The 15,654-nt window shown below is 41.8% G+C and overlaps 1 protein-coding gene and 1 long non-coding RNA gene across 11 annotated transcripts in view; one reads left to right on the top strand and one right to left on the bottom strand.

Moving 5' to 3' along the window:
• Positions 1 to 15,654, top strand: part of LOC311257203 — a 32,170-nt gene that overhangs the window by 4,510 nt on the left and 12,006 nt on the right. The window lies entirely within an intron of this gene.
• The window catches only part of enox2 (ecto-NOX disulfide-thiol exchanger 2), a 192,214-nt gene continuing 176,845 nt past the window's right edge, over positions 286 to 15,654 (bottom strand). For all 10 annotated transcript variants that reach the window (XM_084352685.1, XM_084352690.1, XM_084352684.1 and 7 more), the window contains 5 exons: positions 12,845 to 12,985; positions 8,728 to 8,784; positions 7,833 to 7,938; positions 5,222 to 5,307; positions 286 to 1,112 (listed from right to left, as the gene is read on the bottom strand). In XM_084352685.1, the coding sequence (XP_084208811.1) occupies positions 981 to 1,112; positions 5,222 to 5,307; positions 7,833 to 7,938; positions 8,728 to 8,784; positions 12,845 to 12,985 (522 nt within the window). In that variant the 3' untranslated portion in view covers positions 286 to 980. The remainder of the gene's footprint in view (positions 1,113 to 5,221; positions 5,308 to 7,832; positions 7,939 to 8,727; positions 8,785 to 12,844; positions 12,986 to 15,654) is intronic.

Here is a 15,654-nt window from a genome sequence, read left to right on the forward strand (position 1 = left end):
GCTTTTGAAAGACACAGATGCCCTTATGTAAGGCACTAAAACAAGCCTCGAGTACAGCTACTGTAAGAACAAAAGGGTAGACATGAGAAAAAAATTGTGCCCTTCAAGCCAGAATGGGCAGAAACTTGAAAGTAGGCAACTTGTCCTGTGCAGGTGCGTGTGTCTCTCAGGGTCTAACAGTAAAGGTTGGCCTAGAAATGTTTGAACAGCTGCACAAGAATCACACACAGTTATTTTACAACCAGCCTCTCTGAGCATCAGGCACATAAAAATAAACTCAACCTATATAGTTAAAACATCTTTTTATAATCAAAAATATCATCCAAGCATTTACAGTGTATTACAACAAATGAATCTATGCAACTGTTAACAGCCTTTACAGAAAATGAAGAAATATATCCATTTTTGATCTATGTTACAAACCAGGAACAGCAAAAAGAGAAGAGAGGGAGGCGGAAGGTTTCGGAGGTTTGAAGTGTTCAGTCAGACCCTGATAAGCCTCCTTGGGTAGCCCAGTAGTCCTGGCCCACACTAACACCATATTATGCCAACTGCAGGCTCCGAAAGCACAATGCCCTGCCCATGTGGGCGATAACTACATAATAATCCAGTGACTGTAGGAATCGGTGCGCTTCTGTGACTCCCAGAGAGTCATTATGTCTAAAAATATTTTGCAGACAATGAGACACTGAGAGTTCAAGCTCATGAAGACTGTCCAAGGTTTGGTGTCAGCATTCCTGTAACCATAGAAATGCTGCTTCTTGACGTCTCTGCCACCGACACAGAGTCCTTGAAATCCTCGCGTAACATTCCTCCTCGATCCGTGCTCAGTCTTCCGAGTCCTTGTACAGTCAGGTACAGTCCACCATCTTTGATATTAGCGGGCTTTGTACTGCGTCTTTCACATCTCTACAGTGTCCCCGTGTTGCCTCGTCCTCTGCCTGTCGTCTCTTCCATGTCCCAGGAGTGTCACCGGCAGTCTATGTGTTCTTGATGCCCTGGAAGCCGCAGAAGTTCCAGCGTTTCTCCAGACTGGCGCCCACACCAGTCAGCTCCTGTCTGAAGGTGCAGGGCAGCCGAGACAGAAGAGCCTCCACCTCACTGGGGTTAATCTGCAGACACACACACAGGAAACCAGGGTTAGAAGAAGACCAAATTAAAGGCCCACATGTTGTACACCCAAAGGCATTTTAGATCCATCTCCAAGTTGCCATTTATCTGATATTTTAGAATAAAAAACTCAAACTTGGCTTGTTTTTTGAGAGAGTCGACCTGAGGCTACCCAGGCTATATTGAGACAGCAGGCAAATCTGATTTGTTTCTCAAATGCGATCAGAAAGACGGAGTGTCCACGCTGTTATTTCTAAGTGATAAGATCATATTTTTGTGTCCAGACATCACCTACATATCTGCAAGGATTGCTGAGGTAACTGCATTAGCGGCGGCCACTATGCACACTGGTAAGGCAGCTTTCCAACACAAAAGCATGAGAAATATAGATCCATCATCATCTTCCCCTCCAAACAATCACGTCAAGTCATGGAGAGACAATTTATTTCCGCGTGACTGTCTACAGACTGTTGTTCTCCGTGTTGTTTTCCATACCGCTCCGCGAGCAGCAGCCAGGATTCTGCTCAGACGCTCTGGTTCACGTCTGTCTCTCTGGATTTGACGTCATCATCGTGTGTCTCCGTGCGAGCGACACAAAAGACTATTTGAAATCCGATATGAGCAGCCAGAGCATCCGGACTGAGAGGCAAAATCCAATTTGAATGGCATTTCAGACCACCTCCAGATGTGGTTTCGGTCTCATTTGCAAACATCACATTTCATGTATATTTTGCAGTCACGACATCCTAAAATCAATCTAGTTATGCCAAAAATAGTTCGCAGGTTGAACATACGGCAGCCTAAGTATCTTATGCTTCAAGGCCAGCAGGTTTATTCTGAACTTCTGCCTTTAGCTTTTGTGCATCGAGCACAAGGAATAATCTACAAAACGTTCTCGACAGCAGCACTCACTACCCCTGGACGATTCAGGAAGATCTCAAAACACAGTTTTTTTTACAATTCTCGTCAGTGAGTATTGTTCTTTTCAAACATTTTAACTCTGCATATTTTTGTGCATCCCGACATCTTTCCAAATGAGGGAAACCTTGATTTTTGAGGCTTAAATAAAAGTTTGGAAAGGTTTGAATGCTCTGTAGTTTGGAATCAGTGTGCAGCAGGTGTTACTCATTCCATTGATTTCCAAAAGCCTTACCTCCGCTCCTTTTTCATTTCTGAATAAACACTGTCTTTAGAGAAAACCGTCTGTGTTATTATGAAAAATCCTTAGTCATTATCTTTGCTGTTTAAATAGGGAACTTTTCACCAGCCCTTGACAACAAAGCAGTTAACTTTAGACATTGCTCATACATTCAAACTTTTACCTTTTACACTCTCCACTCACAAAACCTTCACTCACTGCCCTCACACCTCCACTGCAATCAGACAATCATAGTGTAAGTAAATTAAAAGCGAGGATGTGACGCCATTGCAGCCGCCTGAGTAATCTGGCAAACAGCACTCTGGTGGGTTGAGCATCATTAGTCAATTGAAATCCTGAGGTGAAGCTGCCAAAATCCCTGCTGTAGACGACCTACAGTGTCTTGCATTAATAAGTACATTGTTCGAGCCCTGTGCTGATGTCAGGATGCATTAAGGTCTATCATGGAGATAGGACTGGTGTGTCATTACAGACAATGGAGCTGTGTGTGTAGCCACTAGATAAGCAGAGACGATTGGGCTTGTTGTTGGGGAGTCTAGCCGGCGATATTGACAAAACTCTGTGGGCTGCTTGATGTGTGTAGTGGAGAGCCGGTGTGGGAGCGACACAGCTCGGGCGAATTCATGCGCACACAGACAGACAAGCGTGGGTGGACGCTCGCGTACACACACGCACACACACGCACACATTAATACGCAGAGACACTAGACAAAAAACCCAAAAGGCGCAGGAGAAGACAGTCACACTCTATTCTTTGCATGTGTGAGAATGAGTCAGGGTGGTGATGAGCATATTCAAAGAGATGCAACAGAGAACAGTAATTTCTCGGGGCAACAAACAAAGCTTTTGCAGATGGGAAATTAATTCTTCCAAAAAATGAGTTAAGTTTGAAATCTGACATTTTTTGTTAAATGCCTCTTCTGTTTGGTCAGCGACTGAGACTGCACAGGGAGTGGTGACAACAGGCGTTTTTTTTCCCGAAGGTCTTCTTGTCTGGGCGGGGAGCAGAAATGGCCATTAATCTTAGTGTTACCTTTTGGAGGTGACATTGAAAGTTGACATTTTGAAAGCCTCGCGTAAGTGGCAGTGAAGAGCGATAATACGTCTGCAATGCCTCCACAAAAAGACGGGGATAAAATAGCTGTGCTTCGCCAGACAGAGTGGAAACTAAGGGTGTCTGAGGATTGAGGGTGGTGTTTGGCTTCAAGTGTCAGAGTGAAGGATCTAGTTTTAATATGTTTCGGCATCAAGGGAAATCACACTACTAGTCAGATATGGCCAGACATACAGCTGAGAAATTTTCAGGTTAGGAAGGTGAGAAACTTTCTCCAAAACGTTTTTTTTTTAAGTAATTTGCATTCTGCTTCCAACCAAATGTACATACAGGTCTACTTTGTGTCTTTTCCTCAGTGAATGTTTCCTCTGCTGCATATTTCCTCTCCTGGCATTCGACAGCATTTTATAAAAATCCACTTTTTATCAAGTAATAATCCTAAATTTTGCTGAGAAGGCAGACACACTGCAGTTTTTAGTGGCGGTCAGGATCAATTAATAGCTGCCGGCTACAGTACTTCACGAGCCACTGACTCCAAATACTGAAGGGTCCCGATTCTGAACTTTACTTGATCAGATTAAAAAGTTGATATGATGTGAATCAAACTTTGAACTGGCAAACTTTTTGCTGTAACTCATCATTATAAAGTTTTTATTGAATGCACAATGTAATGGCTATAGAATAATGACACCGTCTGTTTAGATTGATTCCCTATAAACCTCACTTTCACTGCCACAGGGTGCACAATCTCCTGGAAAATGAAGGCTGACTGGTAGACTGGCACCATTTCTACCTGCTTTCACATCTCCATTATAGACAAAATGAATAAATAAACTATCTCTAGTCCTGCGTTGTTGCAACTTGTTACTCTGAGGAAAACGGAAAGTGATCAGGTCGTCTTTATGACAGCGGTGCCAACAATGATACCACTTGGAAACGCCAGCGGGGAAAGTTGTCTGTTTCCACTTTAACTGGGAGATTCTCAGGACCTGTCCACATGTACACTGGTATTTCTAAAAAATATATTTTTTGGCCTCTCATACATGTTAATAGAGTTTTAGGTCGGACCTTTTGGTCTAGAAATGGAGATTTTTGGAAACAGTGATGCAAACACACACATTTAACAGTCTATGTAGCATCGTTTGCAAGTGTGAACTCGGAGTATGTGTTATGATATCGGAGAATTTGCATTTGTACTTTGACAGAATGGATGTTGTACTGGTTATATTTTCTGAAATGGTGCTAAAATGCTCGTCTGGAGGGAGATTAGTCTTTTTTAAATAAACCCTGTTTCTCAAAAAAATACCTGTGCATGTGTGGATGAGGCCTTTAACTAACAGAAGGTGAACAAACATCTGCAGAGAGCACATTAACCTGAGAACAGACAAACCTTTCAATTTTAGTCATTAAAGAATTAACACTAATTATCCACAACTGACTCGTTTTAAGCAGCGACGATGACAGTTGGATAAAGAAAAAATGTTTTCGATTGCTCCTTGCTTATAAAAAATAATTATTAGAGATTAAAGGATTGATAAAAGCTTTGTTAGCGTTGGGACTAGAGATCTAAATCTCAATGAGCTCCTGATTGTTTAAAGGAACACTTTGACATTTTGAGGAGTTTGAGGAGAATATCAATACAACTTTCCAAAATGTCAAACTCTTCCCTTTAAGTGCTGCGGCAGCACCTCACAAAGTCTCCTACAAAAACATCAATGTTTATGGAAAGGGCTGTGAAAGCCTTGAGGAGCACTGCTGGCATTGAGGGGCCGTGTCTCAGCTACACAGCGGGACCCTGGCATACAACAAGTCCATATGTCAGCGCTGTGGGGGGGACTGACAGGGTCTGTATGGGTGCATGTAATCTACTCCACTGTGGAAGTTTTGAATCATGTTACCTTGGTGTCCAAGCGCTGCAGGTAGGAACAGATGTACTCGATGCTGGCCCCGAACGGGTGGACGTGCAGGAACGTCGAAATGATCCCTGTGGTGGAAAAAACAAGTCATGCAAAGATGTTAACATGTGTCACGGTACCTCCAGTTTCTGTCACATGTCAAACAGTGACAAACTGCCAGAGGACAGACTCCTTTTCCTCTCCTCTAACACAAGCTTCGAGTGGCTTCTTCCACAGTCCCACTACTGTTAAGAGCCTCTTGTATATTGTGGCTCCAGATTAGAGGGAGTGCTTAATGACAGCTTTGATGCCGTTGTCTCCCATCAAAGCCACACACTCCCTCAGCTCAAACAAACCATCTGCTATCAGCTCACAGATAGGGCCAGGAGAGAGATAATCCTCCGCCCTACCTGCTCACTAACCACCAACAGAGCGCAGAGGGATCAACAGTTGAGACCAACGCACACGCACAAGCCACAATAGCAACAATACCGCACTCACTGGAGACCTTTAATAAGAAATTTATACTCCAAGACTTCATTTTTGCCACCTGCAGGACATCAGTCGATACTTGAACACAAACAATGCGCTAGCCTTGAGCTACTCCGCTGGCAATGAATAAAGAGACTGACTGGGACACTAATGGTGCATTGAGCTCCAACACCAAGTAGAATTTCATGTTGATTCATTTGCATGAAATCGCCCACTTGAGTGGTTCTGCTGTCTGTGTTTATTTGCCTTAAAGAGCGAATGAACATGTCCTCAAGGCGTCTGCTGCAATAACATGCACCCACTCCATGTGTGTGCAGAGTCTCACTGTTGGAGCTCATCCTCAGACTCATTATCAATAAATATTTAAAAAGATGATCGTTTAACCCTTTTAAACCTTAAAAAACTGCAACCATTCCTCTTATTTTATAGCACATTTCCTCCTTCAAGTCAGGAAAAATGCAAACTGTGACTATTTGCAAATAAAACGACACCTCAAAATGCATCAAACAGAGCAAATCTGTGTCTGTTCACCTCTTTAAGTATTTCTATAGCCTCTGTATCTGACCGATGTTCGCTTGAGTTTTTACAGCTTTCACGCCTGCGACCAGTTTTCAAAAATGCCATGTCCAAGCTAACCTGCTGAACTGCCCGAGGCAAAACTGAGCTGTGGGCTCCACCACTCTATGAATTTTGTAGTATCTTGGCCCTTTCAAATAATTATCAAGTATAGTACCTGCAGCCCCAGAAAACCTACCCATAACCCTATGCTGTCATGCTTCATCATCTCAGGTTTGTTGTGTGTCAACTACTCAAAGGTTGTTGTTGTTAAGGGTCCAGTATGAAATTAAATGTAATAATCAGACAAACACTGGCTCTAGAGAGGGTCTTTCAAGTAGGGCCATTGTGGGGGAGGGTGAGACGAGGGGTATAGAGTTGGTTGCATTCTGCCACCCCACTTAGGAATAGGCACAATGTAAGCACAGTTATCCATTCCTCGGTTATCCTCATTTTTACTGTTAATCGTATTGCACGAGTTTAAAAGAAGTGTTTTCAGACAGACAGCGAGTGGCAGCCGCTGCCTCCGTTGTTTTGAATGTAAACACGGTGAAAGAGGTGGCGACAAGGACAGGGAACGCGTCTGATGCTCTTGTGACTGTGCACAGCTCTTTGTTGCTGCTTTTGTAGTTCATGATAGTTCAACTTTTTCAACTTGCCGCCGCGGCTTGCTGTGTGACCATGGAAACCACAGCGAGGGAAACAATGCAGGAGATGATTTTACAAGAGTTTCCTGAATGATACACCTCTCAGCAGAGAACACATGAGTGAAGAGGATATTGCTTCAGCTCCAAAGTCTGATTATCTGGCTTAAAAAATATGATGTTTATGATACTATTTAGCACACTGGTGCACGTCATCTCAGTTTGAGCCAGGGCCTGAGACTAATGGTGTTGTGCTGGGGACTACAGAAAATGTGTTTGGGCTGAACAGAGATCTTTCCTGGGAGGCATCTGGGACGAAAGAGACTTTTGCATTAACGTATGCTTAAACTATTGCTTTGCAAGTGACACATTTTAATTTTAAAGTTACTATAGTTACTATCACTGGCGGGCTACTTAGCGAGAGAGCTACAAAAAGTCTGACGTGCCAGTCTGAAAGGATGCAGTAAACTCACTCACTTGAACGGGGGACGCATCGTGTTTCTTCCCTGATAATGCTACAGTGTGAACAACAAATCTGTGTGGAGATCAGGAGGAGAGCTAGTTAGCTGTTAAGTAGCCTGTGGACACCAGAGTCCTGTGTTGTGTTTGGCTAACAGAGCCAGTAGCTTACAGCGGAGCTAGGCACACAGCAGGACTGAGTGTTTTTCTTCAGAGAATCGTGAAGTCTACAGTTTTTGTTCTGTGTACAAAACTTCACCTGACTTTCCATCGACTTAAGGCTGAGTAGATAATGACTATATTTTTTATTTTTTGGGTGAACCTATCCTTTAATATATTTGCAGTTTAATTTGAGTTTACAATAAATGTAACGGTGAAAAAAGTGAGTCTGAAGCCCCAAATACAGCAAATATATAATTTTCAGTTTCAATGATATTGGCAATGTAAACTTTGTGTCAGCGTACCAACGAGCAGAGCCTCCCTCTCGGAGTGGATGGGACTTGGTGGACTTTTCTCCATCGGACCTTCCTTCTCTTGACTGCAGGACACCAATGCTGAAACTGTGGCTTCCTACACACACAAACACAAACACACACACAGTTACCTTAAATGAATCTGCCAACAGCCAGCTTGACTGTGGCTGATTGGAAGTAAACAAGCTTAAACCTAAGCTGATGGATGGCACACAATAAAAAGACAAACAGGAATATGAATGAACACATCAGAAAGTTTCACCACCAACACGTTAATACGGAGAGACAATGAGGATGAGGATAATGAGGCGAGGGCGAATTTTCAGCCAGCAGCTATATTACTGATAGAGGGATGAAATGCTTGTCACACACACACCGACACAAAAAAAGGAGATGATTGTGGGAAAACAAATAGAGGGAGAGAGGATGAGACTTGGAAGGCAAATGATCAAGCTGTTTGTTTCAAAACTCTGACAGGTGGCAGAAAAATGGCAGGGGAACAACAGAAGAGTTTTTGTCTGTTTGTTGTCCTACATAGCACTGTGTGTACCATTTTTCACTGGTGTGTGTGTGGGATGCCTGGTGGCCTTTTAATGTTTTTAATCTATCCATAACACCCTGCGACTGTGTGGGCGTACAGACATACGCACATGTGCGAGCCACTTTGACTTTATGGCTCCTTTATTTTCTAGCCCAGTTGTGTCTGTGTGATTTATTCAATGACAAATGCAGTCGCAGTGAATTGGACTGGCCTGTAATGATCCGTCATGCCACTGGAAGAGGTTAGAGAGGAAAGTCAAGGGAAGAAAGAATAAAGGATGAGAATGAGGGCACAACACAATGTCTGGAGAGGAGTGGGGAGGGCTCAAACTTTTTTTTCACTTACGCTGGTTTGGTTAGCGCTCTCCTCGCTGCCTCTGTCATCTTGCTTCGACATCTCCAGCTGCGGCACATTAGAAACATGTGAGGAGAAGCCACAGAGAAACAAGCTAAGCGCTAATTCAGACAGACGGGGGAGCGTGGTCGCGCACAGCATGGTGTGCAAAAACAGACAAACACAAGGATTGTTTATTTTTGGAATAATGCTCAGAAAGGGGCTGATTTTGAACGAACAAGGAACACAGAGACACTGAGCGCCGTATGGAAATAATTCACTAGTTTTGAGTTAAGGAAGCTATTAAATGTATAACAATGTTGTGAGCTGATTTCACGGGAATATATTAGTGCGGACGTACTCGTTTTGACCAGTGGTTCTCAACACTCGTCTGTCCATGCACGCTCACACTCCGATATAAAGCGCTTGAATGCTCCTTCAGCGAAGCCCTTTGCTCGCTCATCACCTCAGGAAAACACAGCGTCTGTTTGTTTGCCTCCATACAACGATCACTTAGCGTGGCTGCGCTGGGTGTTATCATTTAACATTCATTATCCATTTCACAGTTCAGCTCAATTGCTAAATACTCTTTCATTTGCAGCACCTACTGTTTAAGTGTTAAACGGAGTCATGTCAATGGGAAACGGAGCCATGCCTATAAATCAGTGCACCTACTCCACAATCTTTTAACATATGCCTGTGGAAACTGTACAGGTAGTTGGGAATCACTGAATTACACAATCGACATCACATTTATTGGCAGAAATGTTGATAACCAATTCACTGTTTATGTATTTATCACTGTTTATTTATCAAACAGGCTGGTTCCAGCTTCGGTTTTATGACATTAGAAACGGAGTATCTTTGGATTTGGAGGGTTGGTTGGACAAAACAAGCAATTGGATGAGGACACAATGTGCTCTGGCAAACCACTCTATGATGGGCATTTCTCACAGTCTGACATTTTACAGACTCAATGATTGATTAAGACAATTGATTGACTATTGATTGTTTAGACAACTGAAGCTTTGAAGTTTGAAGGACATGGACCTTAACCAAATGAAAACCCACGGTGAGGTCACCCATTGGTTTGTGAGCTACTGTTACTGACAACACTCCACCCTCTTGGGGAGTAACATCCTAATTGGATCTGACTGAGGACGCTGTGGTAGCGACTTGGCAACATAGCCGTGCCCTAAAGCACACCCTGCTTTATTGTCTATTGGGACCGTATTTTACAAAATGACCATCAGGCTGCATTGAAGAGGACTTGAAACTAGCGATTCAGACCATGAGCTCATAAAGAAGGGAAGTCCCGCCCCATGGGACCTTTTTTGTTTCTATATTCCTGTTTGAATTGTGCCATGAAACATACATGATGTTGAGTTTGTCTCATTAGGGGCTTATGTATTGGAGAACATCTCAGCCTCTGATGCTTCTATTTGAACCGTTTTTCTTTTAACGTGTCTCTTACAAGTCGCACCACTTCATAGACAGTGTTATATGGCCAGTTCTCCTTCAGCAACTAAGGAATCATGAAGCAAAAGTCATAATTGGCAGCAGTAAAATGTATCCTGAAAGACATATAAGGTTAATAACCTCAACGACCTGCCCTGGTGTCAATCCAGTCGACAGCAGCTACAGTGAAGGAGAACTGATGGCATGAAGGGATCTCCTCAGCGTGACGAATCGCCTCACAACAATGCGAATCTTCAGAGAAACCTACACCCAAAAATTGATTTCTCTTGCTCCTTTTAATGAGGCTGCCTCTCATGATTCATGTTTTCCCACATGCAGGAATTGAATTAGCATATTTCCCAGGGCTCAGTTGCGTGGACACATTTCTAATCAAACTCATCACCATTAACGCTCTATTGACAACTCTGTCACTCCGGGTTGATCTGAAGGAAGAGACGTCTTAGCGAATTACTAATTCACCTCTGTGTTACATGAAACCTGCGGTCTGCTCTCAGAGCAAACGAACGACACAGGGAGCAGCTCCCCACGTGGATTAAGAGCCTCTCGTTTGTATTATTATCCAATTTAATAGGCGATTGAACCCGAGGCTCGTTTTAATGACAGCCCTTCCTCTCATTATACAGAGCCAGAAGGAACATTAACAAACATTAGCAGTTGAATGCTGGGAATATGGGACAACACCTGAAACATTAGTAAACATGACATGTTGAACGGAGAAAAATGACCCTTGAAACTTGAAATTGTTTAATGAGATTGTAGATCACGGTGCACTGCATTTAGCGATGTACTCTAGCAGTGAAACAGCTCGGCACTAATCAATATTAGATGGAGTTTTGTTGGGAAAAACATGCCTCAATGTAAGCAACACGTTCAATCAAATAACAAATGTGATGTTTGGATGGATGAATAATGGAGCAGGAGTGGCTCTAAATGATGATCTTGTATAACAGCTTCTAGCACCAGAAGTTTACATTAGTGAAATGTCTTGTGCAGGTAAAATCTATCTATATAAAAATGATTTCTCTGTTACTGCCTTTTGGTCAGTTCAAGCAAAAACATAAATGCTCCAGTGCAGATGTAACTCAAAGGACAAAATGTTCAGAAATGAGAGTGTGTGATTGGGTTGCTGGTGGTCATAAAGTCTCAGCTGCAGACAAATAAGGAAACAATTTGACTGTGGTTATCCATGCTCAATATGTTTCTACTTAGGAAATGAATGGCTTTGCTTTTTTATGTGGTTGCAGTGAGAACATGCAGCTACACAGGAGAGAACAAAATAACATCCTGTTTGGTCGAAGAGCACGAAGTTGAAAGGAAATGCATCTAGCTTGTACGACGTTATAACGGAGGGTTTATTTTTTAGACATTCAAAAACGATGTGATGTGTTATGAAGATAAAGATGTGTAGGGCCGCAGCTAACGATTATTTTCATCTGTTGATTATTTCACAATTAACTGGTTCTTGTAAAATGTGATTAAAATGGTTAAAGTTAATATTTCCCAGAGCTGAAGGTGACGTGATCTGTTATCAAGCTGCTTGTTTTATTCGACCAACACTTCAAAACCCAAAGACACTCAGGTTACTATCGTAATCAACTGAAAAGGGGCTGAAACGTTACATTTGAGAAGCTTAAACAATAATCAAAGTCATAACTGAGTAAAAGTGAAGATATCAAGTCATAAAATATTACTCTGATAAAAGTGAAAGTCACCCGTACGACTAATATCTAAGTAGTGTCTTGAAGTCTATTCAGCATTTTTCTGATTTAAAAATGTGTTACTTTGTCTCTGAAGCAGCCTGTAATCTGCAAAGTAACTAGTAACTAAACTTACTTAAAATCGCAAAAAACTGCAACATTACTGACATGATTAACCGATTCTTCAGTAGTTTACCAACTCACAATAATTCATCAGCCTTATGTGACACTGATGCGAATATCGATATGAACTGTGTTATGAGGGTTTTCCATTCGAATGCAGACAAACACTGAAGGACACTAAAAACTGTGGGGAAACTTTACTACACTCGATGGACGGGTCTTCAAATGATTACTGGTTGAATACGTCTTCTATCAGACCCATAATGGTACACTAATGAAAGCTAAATGAAGGAAAATCATACACTTAACACTCGAAAGCTGCATTATTAACTTTTTTTGGAGGGAAATTAGAAATTAAAGAGTCGATTATACTGAGTGTTAAAAAGAGTGAAATAAGCTCACTGGGAGGAAAATGGGAAAACTAGAACACTGATTGAAGTTAGAAACGGTCTGCTCACTGCGGTGGGCCCTTCCCCACAGTGCTGATATTATAAAGATGCACCCAAAAGAGCTATTTTGGGACATCTGATGAGCTTGGAAAGAAGTTTTCAACTACATAGTAATTATTGAGTCATTTTCTCAAAGCAAAACCACATATTACGACTATCACACTATGCCCTTTTGTTTATTGATGATTTATTTCTTCAATATCTTTCAGGCATTGGAACTCATCTTGAGCTCATTTCTTTCTTATTAAAGTGCAAATTAGATAGCGTTCACCTTCAAACAAAGAGAGTTACCGAGAAAATGAACTTTTCTTCTAAGAAACCACACCGAGGAGAAATGGTAGACCCTCTTCTTTCTCTCTCGTGTTATTCTGTCAGACGTACCTGCATTGCGTGCGTGTTTTGCAGGTTCTGGAGTCCTTCTTTCAGGCTCTGGACTTGAGTCTTCAGCTGCTGTTTGTCCTCAAAACTCTTCTCCAGCTCCGCCTCCCGCTGTTTTAATTCTTCCCTCATTTTTAACAGTTGCTGCGAAAGAAAAGGAGAACAGTAAGCCACTAATGCTACTGTGAGCTAACCAACCGTGACGATGCTAACCTCGTACTCTGAAAGCAGAGGAACAATCAGCCATTTGTTTTATTAATATTTAGCATGTAATCCCTACACCGGTAATCAGAACTCCAGCTTAATACAGAAAAGCAATTAGACACTCATGTGAATTATACTTCCAATAAACATTTTTTAAAGGGGAAACAATCGTTGTATCACATGCTGTCGCACTCTGAGTCCATGAGGAGTAATTTGGCAAATACGTTGCTCGTAAACAATCAAAAATGACAAATTACATATAGAGGAAGCGCCGCACACGAGCAGTTTGTCCTCTGAAGTTTTCTGCTCAACACAGATGAAACGGTTCATGTCCTGCTGTGTTACTTTCACCAGGAAGAGGGTCTGGAAACACGGGGGGTGGGGGGGTCTTTCAGCTGTGAATTTTCATCTGCAGTAACACATTAAGTGCTTCTGTATTACATGCTCTATAATTCACAAAAAAGAGGAAACAGTTTGCCCGCGCATGCTGATAATATTTCACTGCAATTTGCGTGTCTGCGTGATACAACGCGCGGACCCCGACAAGGGGAGGTGTCCAATTTCACTGTCTTCCAATTCATTTCATCCATTCACCTCATCTTTTCATAAACACATCATGAGAGACGTAAGCGGGAGAGGTAATTAGTCTCAGCGAGCAGAAATGAACAGCGGGGCCTTAATGGATTCTCTTCTTCTCAACATGAATCGATCATACTTTCTATTACCTGTGACAGCTAGATAAGTGAGGACACTTGACAAATGCAAGAACGAGTCAATTGAGTCGTTCTTTAGCGTTTAAAAAGGCAGATTTAAGGGTCTCTGAAGTCACCCTGTAAAGATTAAAGAGTTAAAGGGACAGTTCACTCCAAAATGAAAAAGTACATATCTTTCCTCTTACCTGAAGTGCTACTTAGATTGTTTTGGTGTGAGTTGCGGAAACAAAATGGCCAAATAATACATTTGAATTACTCAGCAGCGAAGTCTGCTTCAGGAAATCATGGCCTGCTTACTCAAGATAATCCACAGACTTGATGTTTACATCCTCCGCTGACATGAGCAAGAACCTCTCTTCCATGAGAATATGCACACTTGCTTCTGCGCGATGATACAGCTGTTAGGTTTAGTTTGACAGAAAGAAAATAGTTCCTACATAAACTTGCCAACAACAAGGTCTGTGTATTATCTTGAGGAACAGGGTCATGTTTTCTACAAAGAGACTGTTGCTGCCGAGGTTTTTAAATGAATTGTTTTTGTGCTTTGAGGCTCGTGCTTGCTGTATGACAGCGTGGGATGTAAACATCAGTGGTGCCCTCCTAGGCTGAGCTGTAACATTAGCTAGTTCAGTTAGCCTGGTTTGCTAGTCTCTCGTCTATGAGTAATTACATGTTTCCTTCTGAGCAGCGATACAAAAGAAAGTAGTTCAACAGTAGGGCGGTGGATTGTCTCGAAGTTACCAGGTCATTATTTCTAGAAAGAGACATTGCTGTCAAGGTTTTTCAATGTATTTATTTTTTACGCTTTGAACGTCACAAGCCGAGTGCCATCTAGTTTCATTATATTGGAGAGAAGGCAGACGTCTCTTTAGTCGATGTCTCCAAAACTTGGCAACTCACACCAAAAGAGACAGATACATGGATGGACAAATAGCACTACAGGTAAGAAAAATATACTTCTTTGATTTTGGGGTGAACTGCCCATTTAATAAAAGCAATGTCACTCAAATATACATTCTTTCCTTCCCCCCCCGACCACTTCAAGGATTTACTGTCAGTGATGTCTTTTGTTTTGTTTCTTTCTTTGTCAGCTGATGGTGAGTTTCCTCAGTTAAAGATGAATCACTGCAGTCACTTATTATTTTTTTAATATAACAACATAATAAATAATGATCCTTAGTTTGCATAAAACACTGAATTGTTTTTTCATACCTTTCAATCTGCAGACATTTTAGATCCTTTTTTTTATATTTCTTAATGTCAGACATTGAATTCATGTGTCTGTCTTGATAAATGTGGGTGACTGTAAAAACACCAGCAGTAACAATAAAACAAGGACTTAATTATTCTGTCCCAGACAAAGCCTGATATGTGGTGTTTTATGAATAATATCTGGAAATGTCGTCAATAATCCAAACCCAAAACCGTTTAAACAACCACTGGGATGGTTTGATGTGGAAATTAAAGCAGCGATGCTGAACAACGTCATTCAGACGCAAAAGTACATCTGCGAAGAAAAGAAGCCTCCAGTACTTTTCATTATCTATCTTTTAATACATGGTCTGAAATTGTTTGAATAGCCTTGGGTTTGTTCCAAGAATTATCTATGTGCTGTTTGAGTCATAGCCTCCAATCCCAAGAAAAACCCATTTCAACTGTGAATAAGCGTTCCTTTAACCACACAAAACCTTAAAATGTTTTTTTAAGCAGCTCTTCAGAAAAGACTTACAGTTGCTCCAGCTGCACCTTCCTACTTGTTCCTGCAGAGCACTCTTTTAAAGTGCTGGGTGATGAATAAATGACAGCAGTGTATTCAGACTGCATGGAAAATTCAATGGGTTAACCTGAGCGACCTTGTTCTTAGAAAGGACCTGGTGCCGAACACTAACCGAGAGG

The sequence above is a fragment of the Pagrus pagrus genome (genome assembly GCF_965226575.1).
Source record: "Pagrus pagrus genome assembly, chromosome: 5".
NCBI classification, from domain to species: Eukaryota; Metazoa; Chordata; class Actinopteri; order Spariformes; family Sparidae; genus Pagrus; species Pagrus pagrus.